The sequence below is a fragment of the Pteronotus mesoamericanus genome, unplaced genomic scaffold, assembly GCF_021234165.1.
Source record: "Pteronotus mesoamericanus isolate MK-2021 breed Mesoamerican mustached bat unplaced genomic scaffold, CSHL_Meso_final contig_50, whole genome shotgun sequence".
NCBI classification, from domain to species: Eukaryota; Metazoa; Chordata; class Mammalia; order Chiroptera; family Mormoopidae; genus Pteronotus; species Pteronotus mesoamericanus.
In genome coordinates, this window is record NW_026555186.1 from 19483236 (window position 1) to 19503594 (window position 20359).

At 32.5% G+C, this 20359-nt stretch overlaps 1 protein-coding gene across 4 annotated transcripts in view; it reads left to right on the forward strand.

Moving 5' to 3' along the window:
• Nucleotides 1–20359, forward strand: part of IPO11 (importin 11) — a 192386-nt gene that overhangs the window by 61235 nt on the left and 110792 nt on the right. For 2 of the 4 annotated variants that reach the window (XM_054578401.1, XM_054578404.1), the window contains exons 10-19: nucleotides 1364–1556; nucleotides 2245–2397; nucleotides 4982–5025; nucleotides 6488–6578; nucleotides 8876–8923; nucleotides 9733–9838; nucleotides 12728–12854; nucleotides 16205–16238; nucleotides 16433–16473; nucleotides 19885–20001. In XM_054578401.1, the coding sequence (XP_054434376.1) occupies nucleotides 1364–1556; nucleotides 2245–2397; nucleotides 4982–5025; nucleotides 6488–6578; nucleotides 8876–8923; nucleotides 9733–9838; nucleotides 12728–12854; nucleotides 16205–16238; nucleotides 16433–16473; nucleotides 19885–20001 (954 nt within the window). The remainder of the gene's footprint in view (nucleotides 1–1363; nucleotides 1557–2244; nucleotides 2398–4981; nucleotides 5026–6487; nucleotides 6579–8875; nucleotides 8924–9732; nucleotides 9839–12727; nucleotides 12855–16204; nucleotides 16239–16432; nucleotides 16474–19884; nucleotides 20002–20359) is intronic. The other 2 variants (XM_054578402.1, XM_054578403.1) reach the window with 2 other exon arrangements.

The following is a 20359-nucleotide window of genomic DNA, read 5'->3' on the forward strand; positions in this document are numbered from 1 at the left end:
AAATTTTGGGCTTTAGGGACTAGGAAAAATTCAAAGAATTGGGTTATAGCAATCAGGAAGATTGGGTTTGAGGACTCCATTGCACCAAAACAGGTAGTTGAAGAAAGGCGGCAATATCTAAATCTTTAGCCTTTTCCTCATTTTCACTGAAGGGTCATTAATAGTATTGAGGTTGTTTTTTCCCTGGGAGAGCAGGAAAGGAGTAAAAATATCTAAATCTTTAGCCTTTTCCTCATTTTCACTGAAGGGTCATTAATAGTATTGAGGTTGTTTTTTCCCTGGGAGAGCAGGAAAGGAGTAAAAATGAGTTGTTTTTATTTTTGGGCTTAGGGAGCAGTTATCTGTAGTTTTAGTTGTCCTCATTTCCATATGTTACGTTCGAAGTAGCCGCAACAGTAAAAGCCCACCTAATCTTCCAAAATCTAGTATAAAACTGATTCAGATCCTTTTAGTTAAAAACAAGAATCAAAAATAAAGTAAAATAAGACAATGTGGTTAGTCAGTCATGCTGTGCAGTGTTCCTAAATTATTTCATTTATGAAATTCAGATTTATGACCTCTGACTTTTTTAAAAGCTTTTAAAATTGGAACATTTCAAATATGCCTCCAAATAGAATTGAGTAACTTTAGCTTTAGCAATTCTCAACATAATGGTTGTGGTCATTTCTATTTAATCTATCTGGCTTCTTCTCCTTTCTGGTTATTTTAAAGCCAATCTAGATATCATATAGTATTATCTGTAAATATTTGAATGTGTCTTTAAGTGGTAAGGGATTTTAAAAAAGGCACATCCTTAACACTGTTAATCACATTGAAAAACTAGCAATGACTTGTTAATATTATCTAAATATTTAGTCAGTTTTCAAATTTCTGTCATGAAATTTTTTTATAGACGGTTTGAGTCAGGATTCAGTAGTGTCTGTCAGCTCTCTCTCCATCTATTTTTCTTTCCCTTGCTATATATTTGTTGTGGTAATTGATTTTTTTCTGCAGAGTTTTACATGTTTTGGAATCAGCTGCATACTTATGTGTCTTTTACCATGTTTCTTTGTCTCCATACCTCTTCACTTCCCCCTGATTTCTTATAAATTTGTAGTTAGATGTAGAGGCCTGATCACATTCAGGGTTTTTGTGGGGTGGGGGGGCAGGGGTTGTTGCAAAAAGGTGGGAATGGCAAGAATATAGATGGTGCTATGTATATTACATACATATTACATGTATATTACAGGCAAAATTGTATATACACAGACTCTGACTAAGATTCATAACTTGCCAAATGTTTACTAGCAAAGTTGTAAGATATACTTACAGATGATTATGTCCTATATTAATTTGGGGAAAATACATTTTAATTTCTTTATAGCTTTTGGACTTCTTGGATCAACATCCCTTTTCATTTACTCCACTAATTCAGAGATCACTGGAATTTTCTGTAAGCTATGTATTTACAGAAGTTGGTGAAGGGGTTACATTTGAACGATTCATTGTCCAATGCATGAATCTTATTAAGATGATTGTCAAAAATTATGCTTATAAGCCATCCAAAAATTTTGAAGGTAATGCTTTTCAGATAGTTTTATTTTTTTCATTTTCTTATTTTAATCAAAGTATGAAATAAATGCTGTTTTTGTAAATTTTTGAAATTCATTTAAGTCTGAAAAATCAAATACTGCTGCAACATGAAATAGAGATGAGGATTAGTCTTACTACGTGAATGCCAGCTTTTAAAAATGGTATATTTAGTAAACTGTCTTTTATAGCACAATAGATCAGTGGAAGCCTAGGGACTTAAAGATTAAAGTACTACAATAGCCACTGCAGCTTATGTTTAGGCTGTATTTATTTGTATAATTAAAAGTTTTCTCTGATTTTATATAAAATGAAGTTGCTTCGGGACAAGTTAAACTATTTGTTATATTATTTGGAATTCAGTCATGTGCATGTGTACCAAGATGAGTGAAAAAATCTCGTAGGGGAGACAGAGAAATATATATAAATAAGTCTCTTCAGTATGGTGTGATAATGTAGTATGGAAGCTATATTGGTAAAAAAGAAGCAAGACTGATGCTTGTGTTGTATAAACAAAAGAAAAAGTGTCTTTGTGCTTTGCTCATAATAAAAATGAAAATTTATACACCACTATATCTTTTCACCCAAGGATGTATTTTTAAATTTATTTGTATTACAAAATCCAGCTTGGGTAGGGTGTTTGTACTATTAACTTGGAGATTTTTGTTTTTCTAGATAGCAGTCCTGAAACCCTTGAAGCTCACAAGATTAAGATGGCATTCTTCACATACCCCACTTTGACAGAGATTTGTAGAAGATTAGTCTCTCATTATTTTCTGTTAACTGAAGAAGAACTGACAATGTGGGAAGAAGATCCAGAAGGCTTTAGTGAGAATCAGTATTTTAGTAATCACATGGCTTTTCTCCCCTTTCATAAATAGATGCCATCTATTTGAGTTATTGATACAAGATGTTTTTGTTCTGTTTTGTTTTTTATCCTCATCTGAGGACATTTTTTCATTGCTTTTAGAGAGGAAGGGAGAGAGAGAAACATTAATCAGTTGCTTCCCACACCCACCCTGACTCAGGATCACGCACATCTAGACTGGGGAACAAATGCTGCAACCTAGGCATGTGCACTGACTGGGAATTGAACCCGCAGCCCTTCGGTTAAGCGATAATGCTCCAATCATCTGAGCCACACTGGCCAGGGCTGGTACAAGATTATTTTTTAATATAATGCTTTTGATCTGAGAATCTTGGTTTCTAAGAATTAGCTTTTCATCCATTCTTTGTTAGCTATTAGAACAAATTGAGAAGCAGAAAATGAGTGACTTGTTCAAATATATAGAATTTTCTCCAGAGACCTCTTTAATTCTTAGATATTATGGATGTATCCTGTAATTTCAAACAAAAATATAAAATTATCTGCCTGTGTCTATTATCAGGTCAGTTTTTACTTTGTGATTCATTCCATATTATTTTTTATTTGTAGAAATTTTTAGTCCAGAGAGAAATTTGGAAATGAATATTTTTGAATTGCTGAATGGGTTTCTTATTTAAATTTTAATTCACAATTAATTTTTTGATGATTAAAATATTTTTAACACATCTTTTATCTGTTTGAATTTTAGTAGTAGACAGAATAAAACCATCAAGGCCCTTGCTACAGAAAATCAAGAATTTGTGTACCTAATGAAGTACCTGTGTGTGCATTACATCGGTTATGGTCAGATGTAGGTTAAATTTAGCTTTTGGGCTGAGTGCCTTTGTCTAGTTATATACATTTCCTAATATTTGAATAATGCCTTTAACATTTTGGAAGACTTAATCTTCTTCCTTTGTCATTTAAAAACAGTTTTAGTTCACAAAAATATAAGCTCTGTCCAGAAGATATCTAGCCATGTAGTATGAAAAATAGAGACATTTATTGAAGAGGATACAAGATATAAGAAATATTGTACATAGGACAAAGATGCCTCAGTGCCCTTCAAAGTAGGCACCTCAAAACCTCACACAATTCTCCCAGTTGCCATCAGCTACCCTGTGGTATTTTCCTGAATTTCATTGATGGCCTGAAATCCCTACGCTTTCTAAGTGATTTTAGGTTTGGGAAAAGCCAGAAGATGCAGGCCGCTGAATCTGGTCTTTAGGGGCACTGAGTCACCTGGGTGATTTGATGTTTCATGAAAAAACTCTGCATGAGGTGTGACGCATGAGTGGGTGCGTTGTCGTAATGAAACTGCCAATTACCAGTTGCTCACAGCTGCAGCCTTCCAAATCATTGGAATAGTTTCTGAGAAGGAATATTCAAGCTTAATGCAAAATTCAATACAGATTTGTTGCTCTGCTTGCTGAGTCATTTTTAATGTGATGGCCACAGAGTACACATGCTCATTCAGGGGTGTCTATTGCCCCCACTGACTAGTACAGTGAAGTCATTGTTCGCACATGTGCATTCCAGTCCCTGCTCCTTGGCTGCCAGGTTACATGGATGTCATGCAAACTGTTTTTGTTACATTAACAATGGTTCAACTTTTTCTAGACAGGCCTTGTATATAATGCCACACTCTGCAGTACATTCTTTTTTGTGTTTGACTTTTCTCTTCGCTAAAATTGTATTGTTTCACATTGCTCTCCTTATGGAGAATAATACTGTAACATGAAACACTGAATCCCCAGGTTTTTAAAAGTTGCTGAAGTATTGTATTTTACTTAAATGTAGGAAATTTATAGGTAATGTGACTAGTTATTTTAACATCATCTTGATATGCCAAGGTTGCAGGTTTGATTCTCCCATCAGGGCACATAAACGAATCAACCAATGAATGCATAAGTAAGGGGAACAACAAATCGATGTTTCTCTCTCTCTTTCTTTCTCTCTCTCTTTCTCTCTTTCCCATCCATCTCCCCTTCCTCTCTCTCTCTAAAATAATAAACTAAAAAAATTAACAAAACATTAAAACATTTTGAAGTGATACTTAGGATTGTAGTGATAGTGTATGAGGTGATACCAGATACTCTGGAAGTGGCAAGTACTTTGAGCTTTCTTCTATACAGAATGTTTAAGGAAAGTGAGAATGGATGAAAGCACTTGATAGGTGACTGTAATGTATACAGATACGATCTGTAGCTCATAGTAAAAAAATCTATTAGACCTTGTGTCCCCAAGGAAAAGCTTTCAGTGTTATGTTTAAAACAATTCACAGAAATATTAAACTGATATCATTTAAAATCCTGTTTTCCAAACAGAGAATTTTGAAACATCATTATTACATTTCTGGAGAGCATTATTTGTCATATGTTTTTTTAATCCTCGCCCATGTTGTCCTTGCCCAACCTCACCCATGGGTCCTTTATACTTGTTCCTTTGCTTGCCCCTCCTCCTTCTTTCCCCCATTGTCCCACTTCCCCCTCCCCTCTGGTCACTGTCAGTTTGTTCTTTATTTCCATGTCTCTGGTTCTATTGCAGCAGTGGAAGAAACAGGAGGAGATTCTTGGAAATACAGTTTGAGGGTAAGTTTGATTGAAAGAAAAAGTAGTAGGAAAAGCTTAATGTTTTTATAACTGTTAGTAAGGAATGATACTCTATTCAAGATTCCAAGATTAAGTCAGACAGGAAACTTTTCATAATTACAATCTATATTTGAAATGAAAGTACTTAATAAAGTGACAAACTTCAACCTGAAAAAAATTTTGTTAAATAGTTTACAAACAATTTTTCTTCATTTTGCAGTCAAATTGATTTGGAAATAATTTTCATTACAGAAATAGAAAATGTTTTGAAAGTGAAAAGTATCTCTTGTTGGCTAGAATCATTTTATATTTTCTCCAAAGTATTTCAGTTATAAAGCTTCTGTTGATAATGTTATTTCTCTTACCATCTAGTGTAATTCTCGGAGACCAGCCCATTGCTTTTAGTTATAAAATACTTTTCAACCATACATTTATTTATATGGCTAACATTTGAGGAAGAATTACCAAGTGTGGTCTTTGAATTACTCTTATTATGAATAGACTTGTGTTTACATAATTTTCCATTATTTATCTAAAAATGTATGTTTATGTTTTTAGTTTCATAAGCTTAAATAGAAAACCATAAAGATTGTAAATTAGAGAAATCATTAGAGCTGTAAAGTTTTAAAAAAATTATTGCTTTAATGTTTTTTTAAACTTTTTTAATGGTAAATTTTATATTAAAAAGTAGAATATCAAAAGCCTCTGTATCCAAAACAAGTTTATCAGTTACCAACTCATGGATAGCCTTGTTTCATATAAGTACATCCTCCCTCCCCACTTGGATTATTTTGAAGCAAAGATCTGAGATGACATTTTTTCATCTGTCATATTCAGTATGTATATGTATATAAGATTTCTTTTTAAACATAAAGTACAATACCTTCAATATTTAATTATAATTTTCTTATGAAACATCTAGTGATTCAATACTTTTAAAAATCAACACGAATCATTCTTATTATGTAGCTAATACTGTGACTTCTGTTAATGTTTGAGTCTGTTAAAAGAAACACTCTTTGTGGTTAATTGAACTTACAAATTGCTATTGTTTTTTATGTCATTGTTAAGAAAATATATAATTTTTAACATTAATTCCTATACATTCATTTATAATACTGAATCTATGAATGAATGTGGCTCCAGATTGCTTTTTTAATTTAAAGAATTATTAATTAAAAATGTAAATTATTTCCTCTGTGTAGTTTTTATTCAAAAAATGCATAAGGCCAAATGATTGAAATAGTGAAAGAAACTTTTTGTATGTTCTGTACTAAATTATTATAACTTGATTTTATGTCCCACTGTGTTTACAAAAAATAGTAATCTATTTTTTCCAAAAAACAAGAATTGAAAATATTTTCAGAGTTTTAGGATCTTAAGAATGAATATTCTTTGCTTTATTGTAGAAATAATCACTGTAATATACCATTGTTTTTATTAGAATTTTTTTTCCCTTCAGCCTTGCACTGAAGTACTATTTATAGATATATTCCATGAATATAATCAGACTCTTACTCCTGTACTTCTAGAAATGATGCAAACACTTCAAGGTGAGGTTTTGGGTTTTTTGTTTTTTTTTTATATTTTGATCTATTAGCGTTTAGTTAAAATAATTTGTGAGTGGCTACTATGTGCATTGCCTACTATGTGTGTCTGTTCTGTGGCAGGGGTTGTGCAGGGAGTTAGGATGTAAGGGTACCTAAAATACAGGAACTGTCTGGTGGGGGAGATAACCAAGGAAGTGGATAGTTGTTTATAACATAGTACCAGTTAATTAATGCTAAAGTATTATATAGATCATACAAAGATAAGAACTTGAGAAAGATCAGTTATTTTTTTTCTGAATGGGTGGACTTTAGGATACAAGAATGGACAATTCACAAAAAAGGCCTTGAGATAGGCCTTGGATATGATAGATTTTGCTGTTGTAAGCATAATAACATAAGCAAAAGAGCAGGCAGCCTAGTATGTTGTGACAAGTAGTGTGATAAAAGGTTAAAATAACAGCCTCAGAATGGTGACATTGGAAATTGAAAGAAGGTATGGATTTAAGAGGGAATGATGAAGTGAAATTTTTACCACTTGATCATAATACTTTGTACACAAGAAATTAATTATTTAACTTTTAACAGTGATTTATCATTTTTGACTTTTCTGCTGTGCTCTAAATTCCAAGGAAGGGGCAGTGATCACATCTGTTTTGTCCACACATTATTCCCGGTGCCTGGTGCACTCAGTAAACTATTTGTTGATTGACTGACTTTTGGCAGCTAATTGACTGTGCTGGCCAAGAGAAAGTGGTCATAGTGATCCTGAACTTTGGAGTCTTAATGACAGGGAAAGCAGTTATTAGTAATGGTTAGAGATAGAACTTTACTTTTGGAGCATGTGTTTAAGAAGCGTTGGGAGAAGAAAAGAGGTTCAGCGACAGAATCTGAGACTTTCTTCAGGATATGAGAATGTGAAGCCCCTGAAAAAAAAAAAAAAAGAAGAAGAAAAGAAAAAAGCCAGGTAAAAAACTCTTCCACAAGTATGAAGAGAGTAGTCAGGGGGTGAATCCTGGAGAAGAGCATGTTGTCAGAAGTGTCCAGTGCTGGAAGAGAAAAGAAGGCAGCAGAATCTTCTGAGACAATAGATTATTAGATTGATTGGGCTGGGAATCACATTGCAAAGGATCAAGGACTAAGTAGATGGTGATGTAAGGAAATAACAGCAAGAGAATCTCTATAGGGAAAGAGATTTCTGTTCTTATATGTAGTTTGAAGATAGCTTACTTTTTAAGGCTTTTTGTTAACCTCCCAAAACTAAGAGTGTTCCTGCTTAAATTAAAACCAAGGGAAAAACGAGCTATCAGCCAAGTTTTACTGCGGTAATTTTTCAAGATAATTTAAATGTTAATTGTGTTTTCATATGAAAATGAAAATATATTTGATTTCTAATACACACTTCTTTACTAATTTCTTAATGTAGGATTTCAGATTCTTAACTTTGATGATACCTATACTGCTTCAGTTATCTTTTTGTCGAGTTCAGAACATTATTTCTGTTTTCTTCTATCTATTTATTGTTTTAAAACCACCATAGGAAAGTAGATAAGCTATTTAAGTTACACTCTCATAAGTTGCTGTATGATGGTAAGGTTTTTAGTGATTTCAGAGTTTAGTTCTCTTTCTAGATCTGGAACAGTTTGCTTATTTAGGCCTGTACTTATTCTAGCTTATTAGACTAGTGAGTTTAATAATTCATATTTAACAACAGTAAAATGCTTTGATAAACTTGCTAGAAATCTTTCTATTCTAAGGAAACGTGCTTAAGTAAACTGTATTTTTCATTTCTAACCACCGTTTTCTTCTTTCTAGATAGTGGGTGCAGAGATTGCCAGCTTTTTATTCTACAGTTTCTACATTTTCATTTTGTTGTCTCTTTTTAATGTACTTTCATAACCTGATTTATTTTTAATGTTTAGAGTACGTTGTGTGAATTGACTATTTTTGTTCTTTTTGTTGTTGTGAGATTCATTATGTTTTCTTTTAAGAATTTTATAATCAGGGTATAATACAATGGTTAGCAATTTGTGGCATATATTTTTTCTAGAATGTTGCTTGATATAACATGTTACAAATATGTTACATATTTTTTTTAATTGTAATATGACCTTTACCTGTTATACCTGTGTTCTGTAATGGTGATAAGAAAACTTAGACTTTTCCTTTACCATGTATATTTAATGTCATGAAATATATTGTGCTTAGCTGAATTAGGAAGCTAATAGATTGAGTTTAAATGAAGTATTTAATATTTTTTAATAACTAATTTTATTTACTTTTCCTGATACTTATTTTTTCAGGGCCCACTAATGTGGAAGATATGAATGCACTGTTAATAAAAGATGCTGGTATGTTCAACCAAAGTGATTTAGAAACCTTTGTATTTTCCGTAGGTAGTGTATCTGTTTTGTGGCAGGTGTTATTCTGGAAATTAGGATATAAGGGGTACCTAAAATATATGAACTATCCGGTGGGGGAGAAAACCAAGCAAATAGACAATTAATTATAACATAGTACCAGTTAATTAATGCTAAGGTAGGTGATAATCAGGTTGCACTGTGGAAAACCACATAGTTTTTGTGTGCCTGGGGAAAGACCCCTAAAGAGGTGTAATATGAGAACGTAATCTCTCTAAAAATAAATAAATAAAATCTTTTTAATAAATAAAAAAAAAAGAATAAGTAGGAGTTAGCAGAGGGGGAGGGTCGGTATAGGAAGAGGGTTTCAGGGAGAAGCAGGAGTATGTACAAAAGGGAAAAGGAGCAGGCACAGGTATATTTTGAATTGGCAGTATTTTAGTTAAATTGAAACGTAGAGGTGAAGGGGTTTGTGGGAGATGAACATAGAAAAAGGGCAAGAAGGGACCAGGTCATAAAACATTTTACTCATTTGGAAGCAGATGTTCTCTTAGAATTTTTATACCTTGACTTGAATATTTTTAAATGAATGTAATTTTCTATTTGAATGCACTAAGGAGTATTTAGGAAAAACAGAATAAAGTAACAATGTTTCTAAAATGTCTATTTAAAATTTTTTTATGATTAACATTTCCCTTTATTAACACGTCACATGTTTCAAAGTAGTCCCTAAGACTCAGTATCTTCATTTGGCCCAGTATCTGAAATTAAATTTTTTTTTTCTCAAATCTTCTTCTTAGTGTATAATGCTGTTGGATTGGCAGCTTATGAGCTGTTTGACAGTGTTGATTTTGATCAGTGGTTTAAAAACCAACTTCTTCCAGAATTACAAGTCATTCACAATAGGCAAGTATAAAACTTTGTGTTTATTATACAGTTATTTTACCATGGTGATTTTCTAATGAAGATAAGGCAGAAAAATTGTTTAAAATGTAAAAAAATGAGTCATGTTATGACCTAGCTGTTAGTGTCTAGTGTAGAAAGGAATAAGGCTCCTGAACCTTATGTAACTGAAAAGTAAGCAAAAGAGTTTATGTTTTTTACTTCAAATGTGAATTGTTTTTATTTATGAAGTATTTGGTGTTAGATAAGGTAGTTTGTATAGGAAAGATGAAATTTTATGCAAGTGTTAGGGAAGATAGGGGTCTCTGAATTGTAGAAAGAAAATATGTACAAAAAAGCTATTTGGAGACTTAGCAGCGGGCAGGCCTAGTGTCAGAAGTGGCCTAACCAAAGTAACATCCAGGAAAGGATGGAACACACAAAGCATGCTGCAGGTCTTTTGGGGGCAGAGTACAGTAGGATGTAGAGTTACAGTGACAAAAAGCATTTGAACATACTGAAGTATTTGCCTAATTATTTTAATTTGGGGTACTAAGTAAAATTGGAGGGAAAAGATCTTTTATACTTTTTATAAATTCTTAGATTAATATTAGCAACTTAAAATTTTTTTCAAGAGACTTTTTTCTTGTTTTGAAATGTTCAGTTCTATTGATTTATTTCTATAGATGTGTCCTTATCAGAATGCCTAGAATATAATCATAGATCAGCTAACAATTCTTGACTATATTAGTGAATGAGTAGAAGGCCATCAGAATATGCCCATTTTACAAAATTTACACCCATAAGATTGTAGGTCTGGAGATTCTTTAAATCTAATTTTGATCAGTTAAGTAGCTATTATTCATTCAGTTACTCAATCATGTATTCAGTCAACAAATATTTTGAACACTTGAAATTTGCCGTTTCCTATAGAGCCAATGGTGAATAAGATGGATTGTGACTCTGCCGCCAGGGAGCTAGTGAGCCTTGATGCATAGAAAGCCTTCAGTAGGGAGACATGTGCAGTTTGATTGTCCTAAAACAGAGGCTATTTAAGTCTAGACCTGCACTGTCCAGTACAGTAGCTAGTATATGTGGCTCTTTAGCACTTGAAATGTACTTAGTGCAACTGAGGAAATTAATTTAATTAACTGAAATTTAAATACTATAACAGTATAAAACATATTGATTCCATGTTGAAATGATAATATTTTGGATATATTGAGGGAAATAAAAGTACTATTAAAGTTTAGCCTCTTTATTTTATTGTGGTACTGAAATTTTCAGAATTATGTATTGGCTTGCATTATATGTTTTTTGGACAGAGCTGATCTGGATCAGTATTCACTCAGACTTGAGTGAATGAATGCATATGAAACACCTGATGATCTTGTTAAAATTAGGTTCTGCTTTAGCTTATGGTTTGGGGTCTGGGTCACTTTATGTGATTCTGCCATGCTTCCAGGATAATGATGCTGCTGCTCCCCACACTTTGATGAACTAACTGACCCCTAATCTTAACTCTGCCCAGGAGTGACTGTGATCTTGGAATTGAACCTTTCTTTTTTCTCCGTCATCTTAAAGATCTCAGTCCAAGGCTGGTGGTTCTGCGGTTCCTTCATTAACTCGACAAAATTCTTGTTTATATCCACCTCTGTAACTTTGTTCAAACAGTCCCTATGCCCTAAAATTGCTTTTTTCTTTTAGGTTTTTGCCCAGAATAATGTTTATCTTACAGGCTGTTCAAATCTCATCTCCCTCTGCCCACTGTTTTTTTTCCTCTTCTGAAATCCTAGTATAGAGTAGCTTTGCATTTTTAATTATTTTAGGCATGTGATAAACTTTTTGAAGGCAGGGATACTTACACACATTTTGCACCTTGGATGAGTAATTCTTCTTATGTGTTGGATCATCTTATAAGATTGTAATTTCTAAAAATGTGGAACATTCATTAGCTTTTCCCTTTTACACCCAGAAATAAATATCATTTTATGGCTAACATTTGTAAAATATCAAGAAGATACTTTGTGGATGGAATTCTTAAGGCACGATTATAGCTTTGTGGTTTTTCTCATTGTCTAAAGTACTCTTTATTTCCTTTAACAAAGATAACCTTAGAAATGAATGTATGTACATGTCACTGCAAATGTTTAAAATTTAGATCGTTATTTTTCATAACCTGAGTCACATTCTGTTGTTGGGTACCTGTTACAAAATTAGAGAGCTTAGCTGAAATCAGTTTAAATTTATATGAATGTTTCCTATAAGCCTAGAAATCTTTCAGTGTTCCGAAAATAATATTTATGAAATTAATGGAATTGGAATTGAAAAATTGAATATGGGAATTGCTTTATTCTTAATATTTGGGCCTCACTATCCTTAGGCTTTGGGACATTAGCTACTTGTACCTGTTTAGAATACTGTTTTTGGTTGCTTAAGGAACAGAAGTGGACTTGTTTTTTATGTCCATATCCAGGTTATAGTTCTCTAACACAAAATAATCAGCCCTGGCCTGGTATCTTTTTTGATTAGGAGTGTCATCCCAATATGCCAAGATTGCAGGTTCAATCTCCGGTTACAGCACATATAAGAATCAACCAATGAATACATAAATAGAACAACAAATCAATGTTTCTCTCTTTCTCTTTCTCTCTCTTTCCTCCCCCCTTTCTCTCTTCAATTAAAAAATACAGAATAATCAGATTTATAGTATATCTGCCTAAGACATTGTAATTTTTTAGATCAGAACTTTATTGTTAGGATTTATACTGTGGAACATTTAAAAGTACCTTTAATACTTTTATATAAAAATGTAGATTATACTACATTTTAATTTAAATGATAAAATATACTAAGTGAAATAGACTTCTTAAAATATTTAACAATTTAATTTCATGGTTTTTCCTTTTCTAGGTATAAGCCATTGCGACGCAGGGTGATTTGGCTCATCGGTCAGTGGATTTCTGTGAAATTCAAGTCTGATTTAAGACCCATGTTATATGAGGCAATTTGTAACTTGCTTCAAGACCAAGACTTAGTGGTATGTTGTTTAAATATCTTAAAAGAGTTATTTTTATATGTATAGCCTATGTTAAACTTCAAGTTGAGAAATGGCTTATATCTTTTTTAAAAAACATAGGCCACTGGGTAGAATACATCGTCTGTCTCTGATAGTTGTATGAAAGTTTAACATTATTTTTTGATCTTGGGGAATACAATGCAGATAGAGTGAATTTTTTTTGTTATCTAAAATAACATAATTTTCTTTAGTGTTTATCAATTTGACTTACTAGTGTGAAATACCCAAATTTTATAAACTAAAACTTGATCTAGGAATAATGAACAAACATTTATAATGTTGCAATATTTGGAAACTTTGTAATGTTGGGAAATTTCATTAGGTTTAAGGTAGTTGCTACTTTGAATTTTTTTACTTTTAAGTATATTTCCGGCTTTTTTAAAAAGGACAGGTTTTAATATTTTTATAATATAAAAGTTAAAAGTTATATCAAGAAAAGAAAAATTCAGTCACTAACATAATAAGCCACCTTATGTTCACCATCTAGTTTTTCATATTTTCATTGTACTAATTTTTTACATATTTGAAATATTTATATATATTTGAAATGAAATATTACAAATGCAATCGAACCTTTGTTTTTCCATTCACGTTCTGCTTTCCTTTGATTGAGCAGAGGTTTTTTAAAAATTAATTAAATATTTTTATCCTTACTGAGAATATGCATATTGATTTATTTTGGAGAGAGGTAGGGAGGGAAATAAACATTGGTCATCTGTCTCTTGTATGCACTGGACCTGGAACCAAACCTGCAACCTAGGGATGCACCCTGATTGGGAATCGAACCTGCAACCTTCTGGTTTATGGGACTATGCTCCAACCATCTGAGCCACACCGGCCAGGCTCAGAAGAGCTTTTTAATTTTAGTATAGATTTATTGATTTCCTCTTTCTGTTTTGTTCTTTTTTATTTCTTGTTTAATATATCCATTTTTTAACTCTTGGTTTTTTATTCCATCTAAAATTTATTTTTGCACATGAAGTGAAGTAAGGTTCCACTTTTATTATGTTTTTTTATAAGGACAACAATGCCACAATGCTTTACTGAAAAGCCCATTTAAAAAAACACCTACATGCTCTCTTCCATCTCTTAGAACATGCTGGTTAACAGATGCAGTGCTTATGGCAAGCGTCAGGTTTGAGAATGCTATTTACCACAGTGTAAACAGATTGAGTTTTAGGCTAAAGAAACCTTCTTTTTCTAGGATCCCAGATAATTCTTTAACCAGTACATTTGATATATTTATTGGGCTAGTTTAGGTTGTAAGATTCACAGCCAATCATATTTTTCAGTTTTGGAAATTATAAATTTTTAAAGAGCTTACTTAGGTTATTTTCACACCTTTCAATAAAACAAGCAGTTAAGCTGCTAAAAGAATTAGCCTTCGTATACTCTTTCAACCTTGTTAGAGGCTATATAAAACGTAAACTGTGAATTTATAGTTTAGAGGTGGCGTGTGCTGCAGTTGTTGTCCATCAAGCAAATGTCCCATCTTCGTGGGCAGGTTGACTACCAGCATAGAAATAGCAAATTTGCAAGGTGGTAAGGCAGTTAATGGTACTTTCAGTGGCATGTACATGACAGTGAATCCTGAATGCACTGTGGGAGGAGTCAGGGCAGGTATTTCACACAGAGTGCATTGTTACTGTCCTTTCTGTCCACTCTCCTGCCTTTTATGGGTCTCCCAGTTCTGTCCATCTTTCTCTCTCAAAGTTTTTATACTCTTTTTGCATTTGTTCATCCTTGTGTCCCCAAAACACTGCTGCCGGTTTTAAACTCTGTGCTAGTCTGTGTTTTCACAAAAGGAAATATATTTTTAAAAATCTGTGTTTGTCAAAATATGAAGCCATTCTAAAACCAGGAAGGAAGGAATCCTTATTTTAGGAAGTTTACTACAGTCAGTTTTGGATTTGTAATTATATGTCTGGTATCCATATTATATGAAAATGAGCTTTAGAATTTTTTTCTCTAAGAAGACAAATACGGGTGCTTTTTATCCTTTTAGGAAACTTATTTGCATGTGTATTTCAGAATAAACACATCAAATGGTATAATTCAGTGATCTTGACTTTATTGTTGAAGAGTACAAAATGTACTATGATTAGTACCAACTAGTAATAATACTAGTGTGTGAATAATAATATTTATGTCAGTATTTCTTATTCCTAGCACAGAGTCAAGTCTTGTAAAATGTTTAGTGTAAGAATTAGGAAATAGGGATAAAAGTTTATGAAGTTGTTACTCTATTTCTCTTTAGAAGATAACTTTCTTTCAAGATTATCCTTTTATGCCTGCCTTATTTACATTTTCCTGTTGATCTTAAGTCCCTGATACAGTGCTGTTTCTTTCTGGCCCCAGCACCATGCTTACTGTTTTGTTGTGAGGGATTGATTGTCTTCACTGCTGGGGGCAGGCTGTAGAAGTGGTCAGGTGTGACTAGGTCCAGACCTCAAATCAACCATCCTGACGCTTATCCCAAGGCTCATTCTCACCGATGCTGACTGGGAAAGTATCTGAATGCTCTGACCTTTGGAAGAATGTTGAACTGGTAGTTTCTTCTTGTTCATTTCTCTGTTGCTGCCATGCTTCTTAGGATTCTTCCAAAGTTTCTGACATCTTGATGGCACTTATTTGCCCCTGTATGGAATTAGCTTTTTTTAATCTTTTCAGTTTTCTGAGGTTTCATTCACCTGGAGATATGGCATAGATTCACAGGCTGAGTTCACAGTCTGGATCCAGTTCTGGATACTTAGGGTTTCATTTTTCTTCAGAAGGTCTGAATTTATTCTTTGAAAAGTCATGTTTACAGTCTTGTTAAGAGAGGATATTTTTGTTTTGTTTTCTTGCATTTATTTATCATGTATTAATTGAACCTACTAGTGTTCTAGAAATTCTTAGACTCTCTTCTACCAATATTGTCACATTCTCCAACTTTTCATTCTATAAAGTCAGATTCTACGTTTTCCCCATTACATATGAATCACTGCAAAATTCATTTTTGTCTCTGTGTGGTAACTACTTTTTTTTTTTTTTTTTTTTAAATAGCCGAGGCAGAGCTAATTTTTGTTATTTTTATTTATTACATGTTAAATGCTCCTCTGTTCTCTTATACACTATGTACTTTATTTTGTATTTTTAGCTTTTGCTAGATAAGGAGAGTACATTTATTTCTAGATAGTAATATATTCTGTGGCTTTAATGTTAACAAAAGGAGTGAAGAAAGTTATTTGGAATAAACTTTTTGTCATTTGATATTAATGATGTTTAGTTGCTCTAGAGAGATTCAAAATTCATGATATATTTTCTTTTAGGTCCGTATTGAAACAGCTACAACTCTGAAGTTAAATATCCTTAAAAAATTTTAAAATACTTCATTGCTAAGAATTTTAACACTTTGAAATTGTTAATTATTTTGGTAAATTAATGTGGTAGTTTAAAATGTAATTTTTGATTGGCTTATTATAGTTGGGGTGTGTGTGTGTATTTTTTTATTCCTGATAAATCTTATCTATTCTTAGTATTCCTTAACTGCTCTTTACCTGTTGATGATTTTGAGTTTAGAACGGATCAGTTTCTACCGGTAAGAACATTTACTTCTAGGTTTTATAACAATTTCTACTGATACGTTTTGAATATTAAGTATTATTCTGTAACTGAAATTATATATAGTGTTGTTTATAAAAGCTGAATTTAAAGGTATATTTGATTATTTTGGAATAATTACTTTTATTTGTAACTTTTGTTTGAAACAGTTTGATTTTTTTTGTTGTTGTTTTTATTTAGCTGTCTTTTCATCTGTTTTGGAGTTGACTGCTAAACTTTTTCTTTAGTCACAGTTATAAAACATCTAGCAATTTCATTTCATGTGTGTGTGTTACTTTTACTCCTTAGGTTATTCCCCTCTGCTGTGTTTGTGTATATGTTTATCCTACACGAGATTGAAAATTACTTGAAAAGCAGAATACTAAGTCTTACTCATCTTTTTATTCCCCACTCAACTTCCAGCTCCCAGCGTGGTTTTTTAACATAATTTATTTTCAATAAGCACTTGTGAAATATATCAGTAAAATTGGGGCAGTAGTGTTTGTTGTTCTAAGAACAATAGGCAAGAAAAAAAACCTTGATAAGATACAACATCCATAATGATTAATACACTCAACAAAATGGGGATAGAAGGAAAGTACCTCAACATAGTAAAGACCATGTATGACAAACCCTCAGCTAATATACTCATTGGTGAAAAACCAAAAGCTTTTCCTCTCAAATTCAGGACAAGACAAGAATGCCCACTCTCACCATTCTTATTCAACATAGTTCTGGAAGTCATAGCCAGGACAGTTAAACAAGAGACAGAAATAAAAGGCATCCAAATTAGGAATGTCACTTTTTGCAGATGACACGGTTTTATATATGGAAAATCCTAAAGACACTACCAAAAAATTATTTGAAACAGTAAACAAATACAGTAAAGTTGCAGGATACAAAATCAATGTATAAAAAAAATCCACTGCAGTCCTATATACTAACAAGGAAATTTCAGGAAAAAACAATGAAAAAAAATTCCTTTTGCAATTGCAACAAGAGAATAATATACTTAGAAATGAACTTAACAAAGAATATAAAGGTCCTGTACACAGAAAACTCTAAAACATTATTAAAAGAGATTGAAAAAGGCACAATGAAATTGAAAGATATTCCATGTTCATGCATTGGAAGAATCAACATAATTAAAATGTCAATATTACTCAAAGCAGTGTACAGGTTTAATGCAATCCCCATCAAAACCTTAATGTCATTTTTTTAAAGTAATGGAACAAAAAAAGTTAGCAGATTTGTATGGAACCACAAAAGGTCCTGGATAGCAAAAGGAATCCTGAGGAGAAAAAAAAAATGAAGCCAGAGTTATCACACTATCTGACTTCAAACTATACTACAGAGGAGTGATATTCAAAACAACATTGTATTGAGAGAAAAACAGACACACAGACCAGTGGAACAGAATTGAAAGCCTAGAAATAAAATCACATGTATATGGGCAAATGATTTTGACAGAGAAGCCAAAAACACGGCAATGGATAAAAGAAAGCCTTTTCAATAGATGGTGCTGGGAAAATTGGAAAGCTACATGCAAAAGAATGAAACTAAATACAGTTTGTCCACTTGGACAAAAATTATTTCAAAATGGATCAAATACCTAATAAGTTCTGAAACTGTGAATTACATAGAAGAAAACAGAGGCACTAAACTCATGTACTGTGGTCTTAGAGAAGATTTTATAAAATTTGACCCCAAATGCAAGAGAAGTAAGGCAAAATTAAATGAATGGAACTATATCAAACTAAAAAGCTTTTGCACAGCAAAAGAAACCACGAGCAAAACAAAAAAGCAACCAACCAAATGGGAGGTGATATTTGCAAACAACTCCAACAAGGAGTTAATATTCAAAATATATAAAGAACTCATACAACTGAACACCAAACAAGCAAATAGTCCCATTAAAAAATAGGCAGAGTACCTGAACAGACACTTCTCCCAAGACATACAAATGGCCAACGTATATATATATGAAAAGATGCTCAACTTCACTAGTTATTAGGGAAATGCAAAGCAAAACTACAATGAGATACCACCTCACACCTGTCAGAGTGACCATTATCAATAAGACAATAACAGCTGTTGGGGAAGTTGTGGAGAAAAAAAGAAAGCTTACTGCTGGTGGGAATGTAAACTGGTAGAACTACTATGGAAAACAGTATGGCAGTTCCTCAAAAAATTAAGAATAGAGTTACCATATGATCCAGCAATCTCTCCCCTGGGTATCTATCTGAAAAACTTGAAAATGTTTATTCTCAAAGATATATGCACTCCTATGTTCATTGGAGCACTATTCACAGGAACGGAGACATGGAAACAAGCCAAGTATCCTTTGATAGATGGTTGGATAAAGACGTGGTACATACTATACTATGGAATACTACTCAGCCATAACAAAAAATGAAATACTGCCATTCGCGACAACATGGGTGGATCTTGGGAATATTATGCTAAGCAAAATAAGTCAGAAAATAAGTCATACGATTTCACTTATATTTCGGGTCTAAAACTGAAAGTCGTAGACATACACCACAGTGCAATCATGTATCATAGAAATCTATACTCGAAATCTTTGTAATCTTATTAACCAATGTTGCCCCAATAAATATAATTTAAAAAATTAATAGGTAGCTCGTTGCATAATGGCTGTACAAAAAATAAAAAATAAAATTATATCGTAAAATATTTACGTTTATTGTGGATGAACTTGTAGGCAGAAATTTTTCTTAAATAAAAGAATCACTAGATATTTTTGGGTGAAAGAAATATGTTTAAGAAATCTGTATTAAAATGAACCAAATATATGAAAGAACAAGTACTTGTTTTATGTATTTGGTGTCCAGTATTTCTTAATTCCTGCTATAATTTTTATAATACAGGCTTTAATTGCCAGATATAGGATATTTGTTTTCTATTTCCAGATATTTTCTATCTGAGATATTTCCTATCTCTTATCCAGAATAAGAGATATTCTGTTACTTTTAGAGTTACAAGAATTTATCTACAAAAATTTGTATCTCCGTGCAGTGTATGTTAAGGGCCACATCAGGCAGTGCTATGGTGCTCTAATGAATAGATCCTGCGCAACAGCAGGCATATCTGGAGGAGCAATGACTGTTAGCAGTTTAGCAGTATAAAATTTAAACACAAAATGTTGGAACCAATTTTCTTATGAAAATACTGTGGGTGAGGTAAATTCTAAAACAGATACATTTAACAGCAGTAAAGAAAAAAGTCACTGCAATTGGCAACCTGAACAATTTGAAATTGTTTGGGTAATGCTACGGTTTTGTCTTTAGTCTTTTACTTATTGCTTTGACATTATTTCTTTTCTGTCTGTCTTTATATAAAGGTCTCACATTTTTATTTTGACCTTTCTTTTCCTTTTGACTTGCAGTATTTGGAAACCATGTTCACACTACTTTTTCAGTTATTGCAGCAAGTTACAGAGTGTGACACAAAGATGCATGTTTTACATGTCCTTTCTTGTGTGATTGAAAGAGTCAACATGCAGGTAATTCTGTTTTAAATCATGAAAATAAATGTCAGAGAGGTAAGTAGAGTATATATAGAAATAATTCATTGATTTTTATACATTGTGTAGAAGAAAGAACATTCATTAAAGTGCTTCTAATTTATGGGTTGTGATACCAGTTACGTGTTATTCATAATTTGACGTGTTTATACTTGAGATTTAAAAAAAATGAGTTAAAATTAAAATTTAAAAATTGAATCAGTAATGTAGAAGTATTTAGAAAGTAGAATTGTATATCTCTTGTCAAATCCAGTTTATAGTTAATAACATTTCTGTAAATTCAGTGAGTTTAAGGGCTTAGCCACAAGTGTCTATAAGCAAATGCAAATATTCTAGG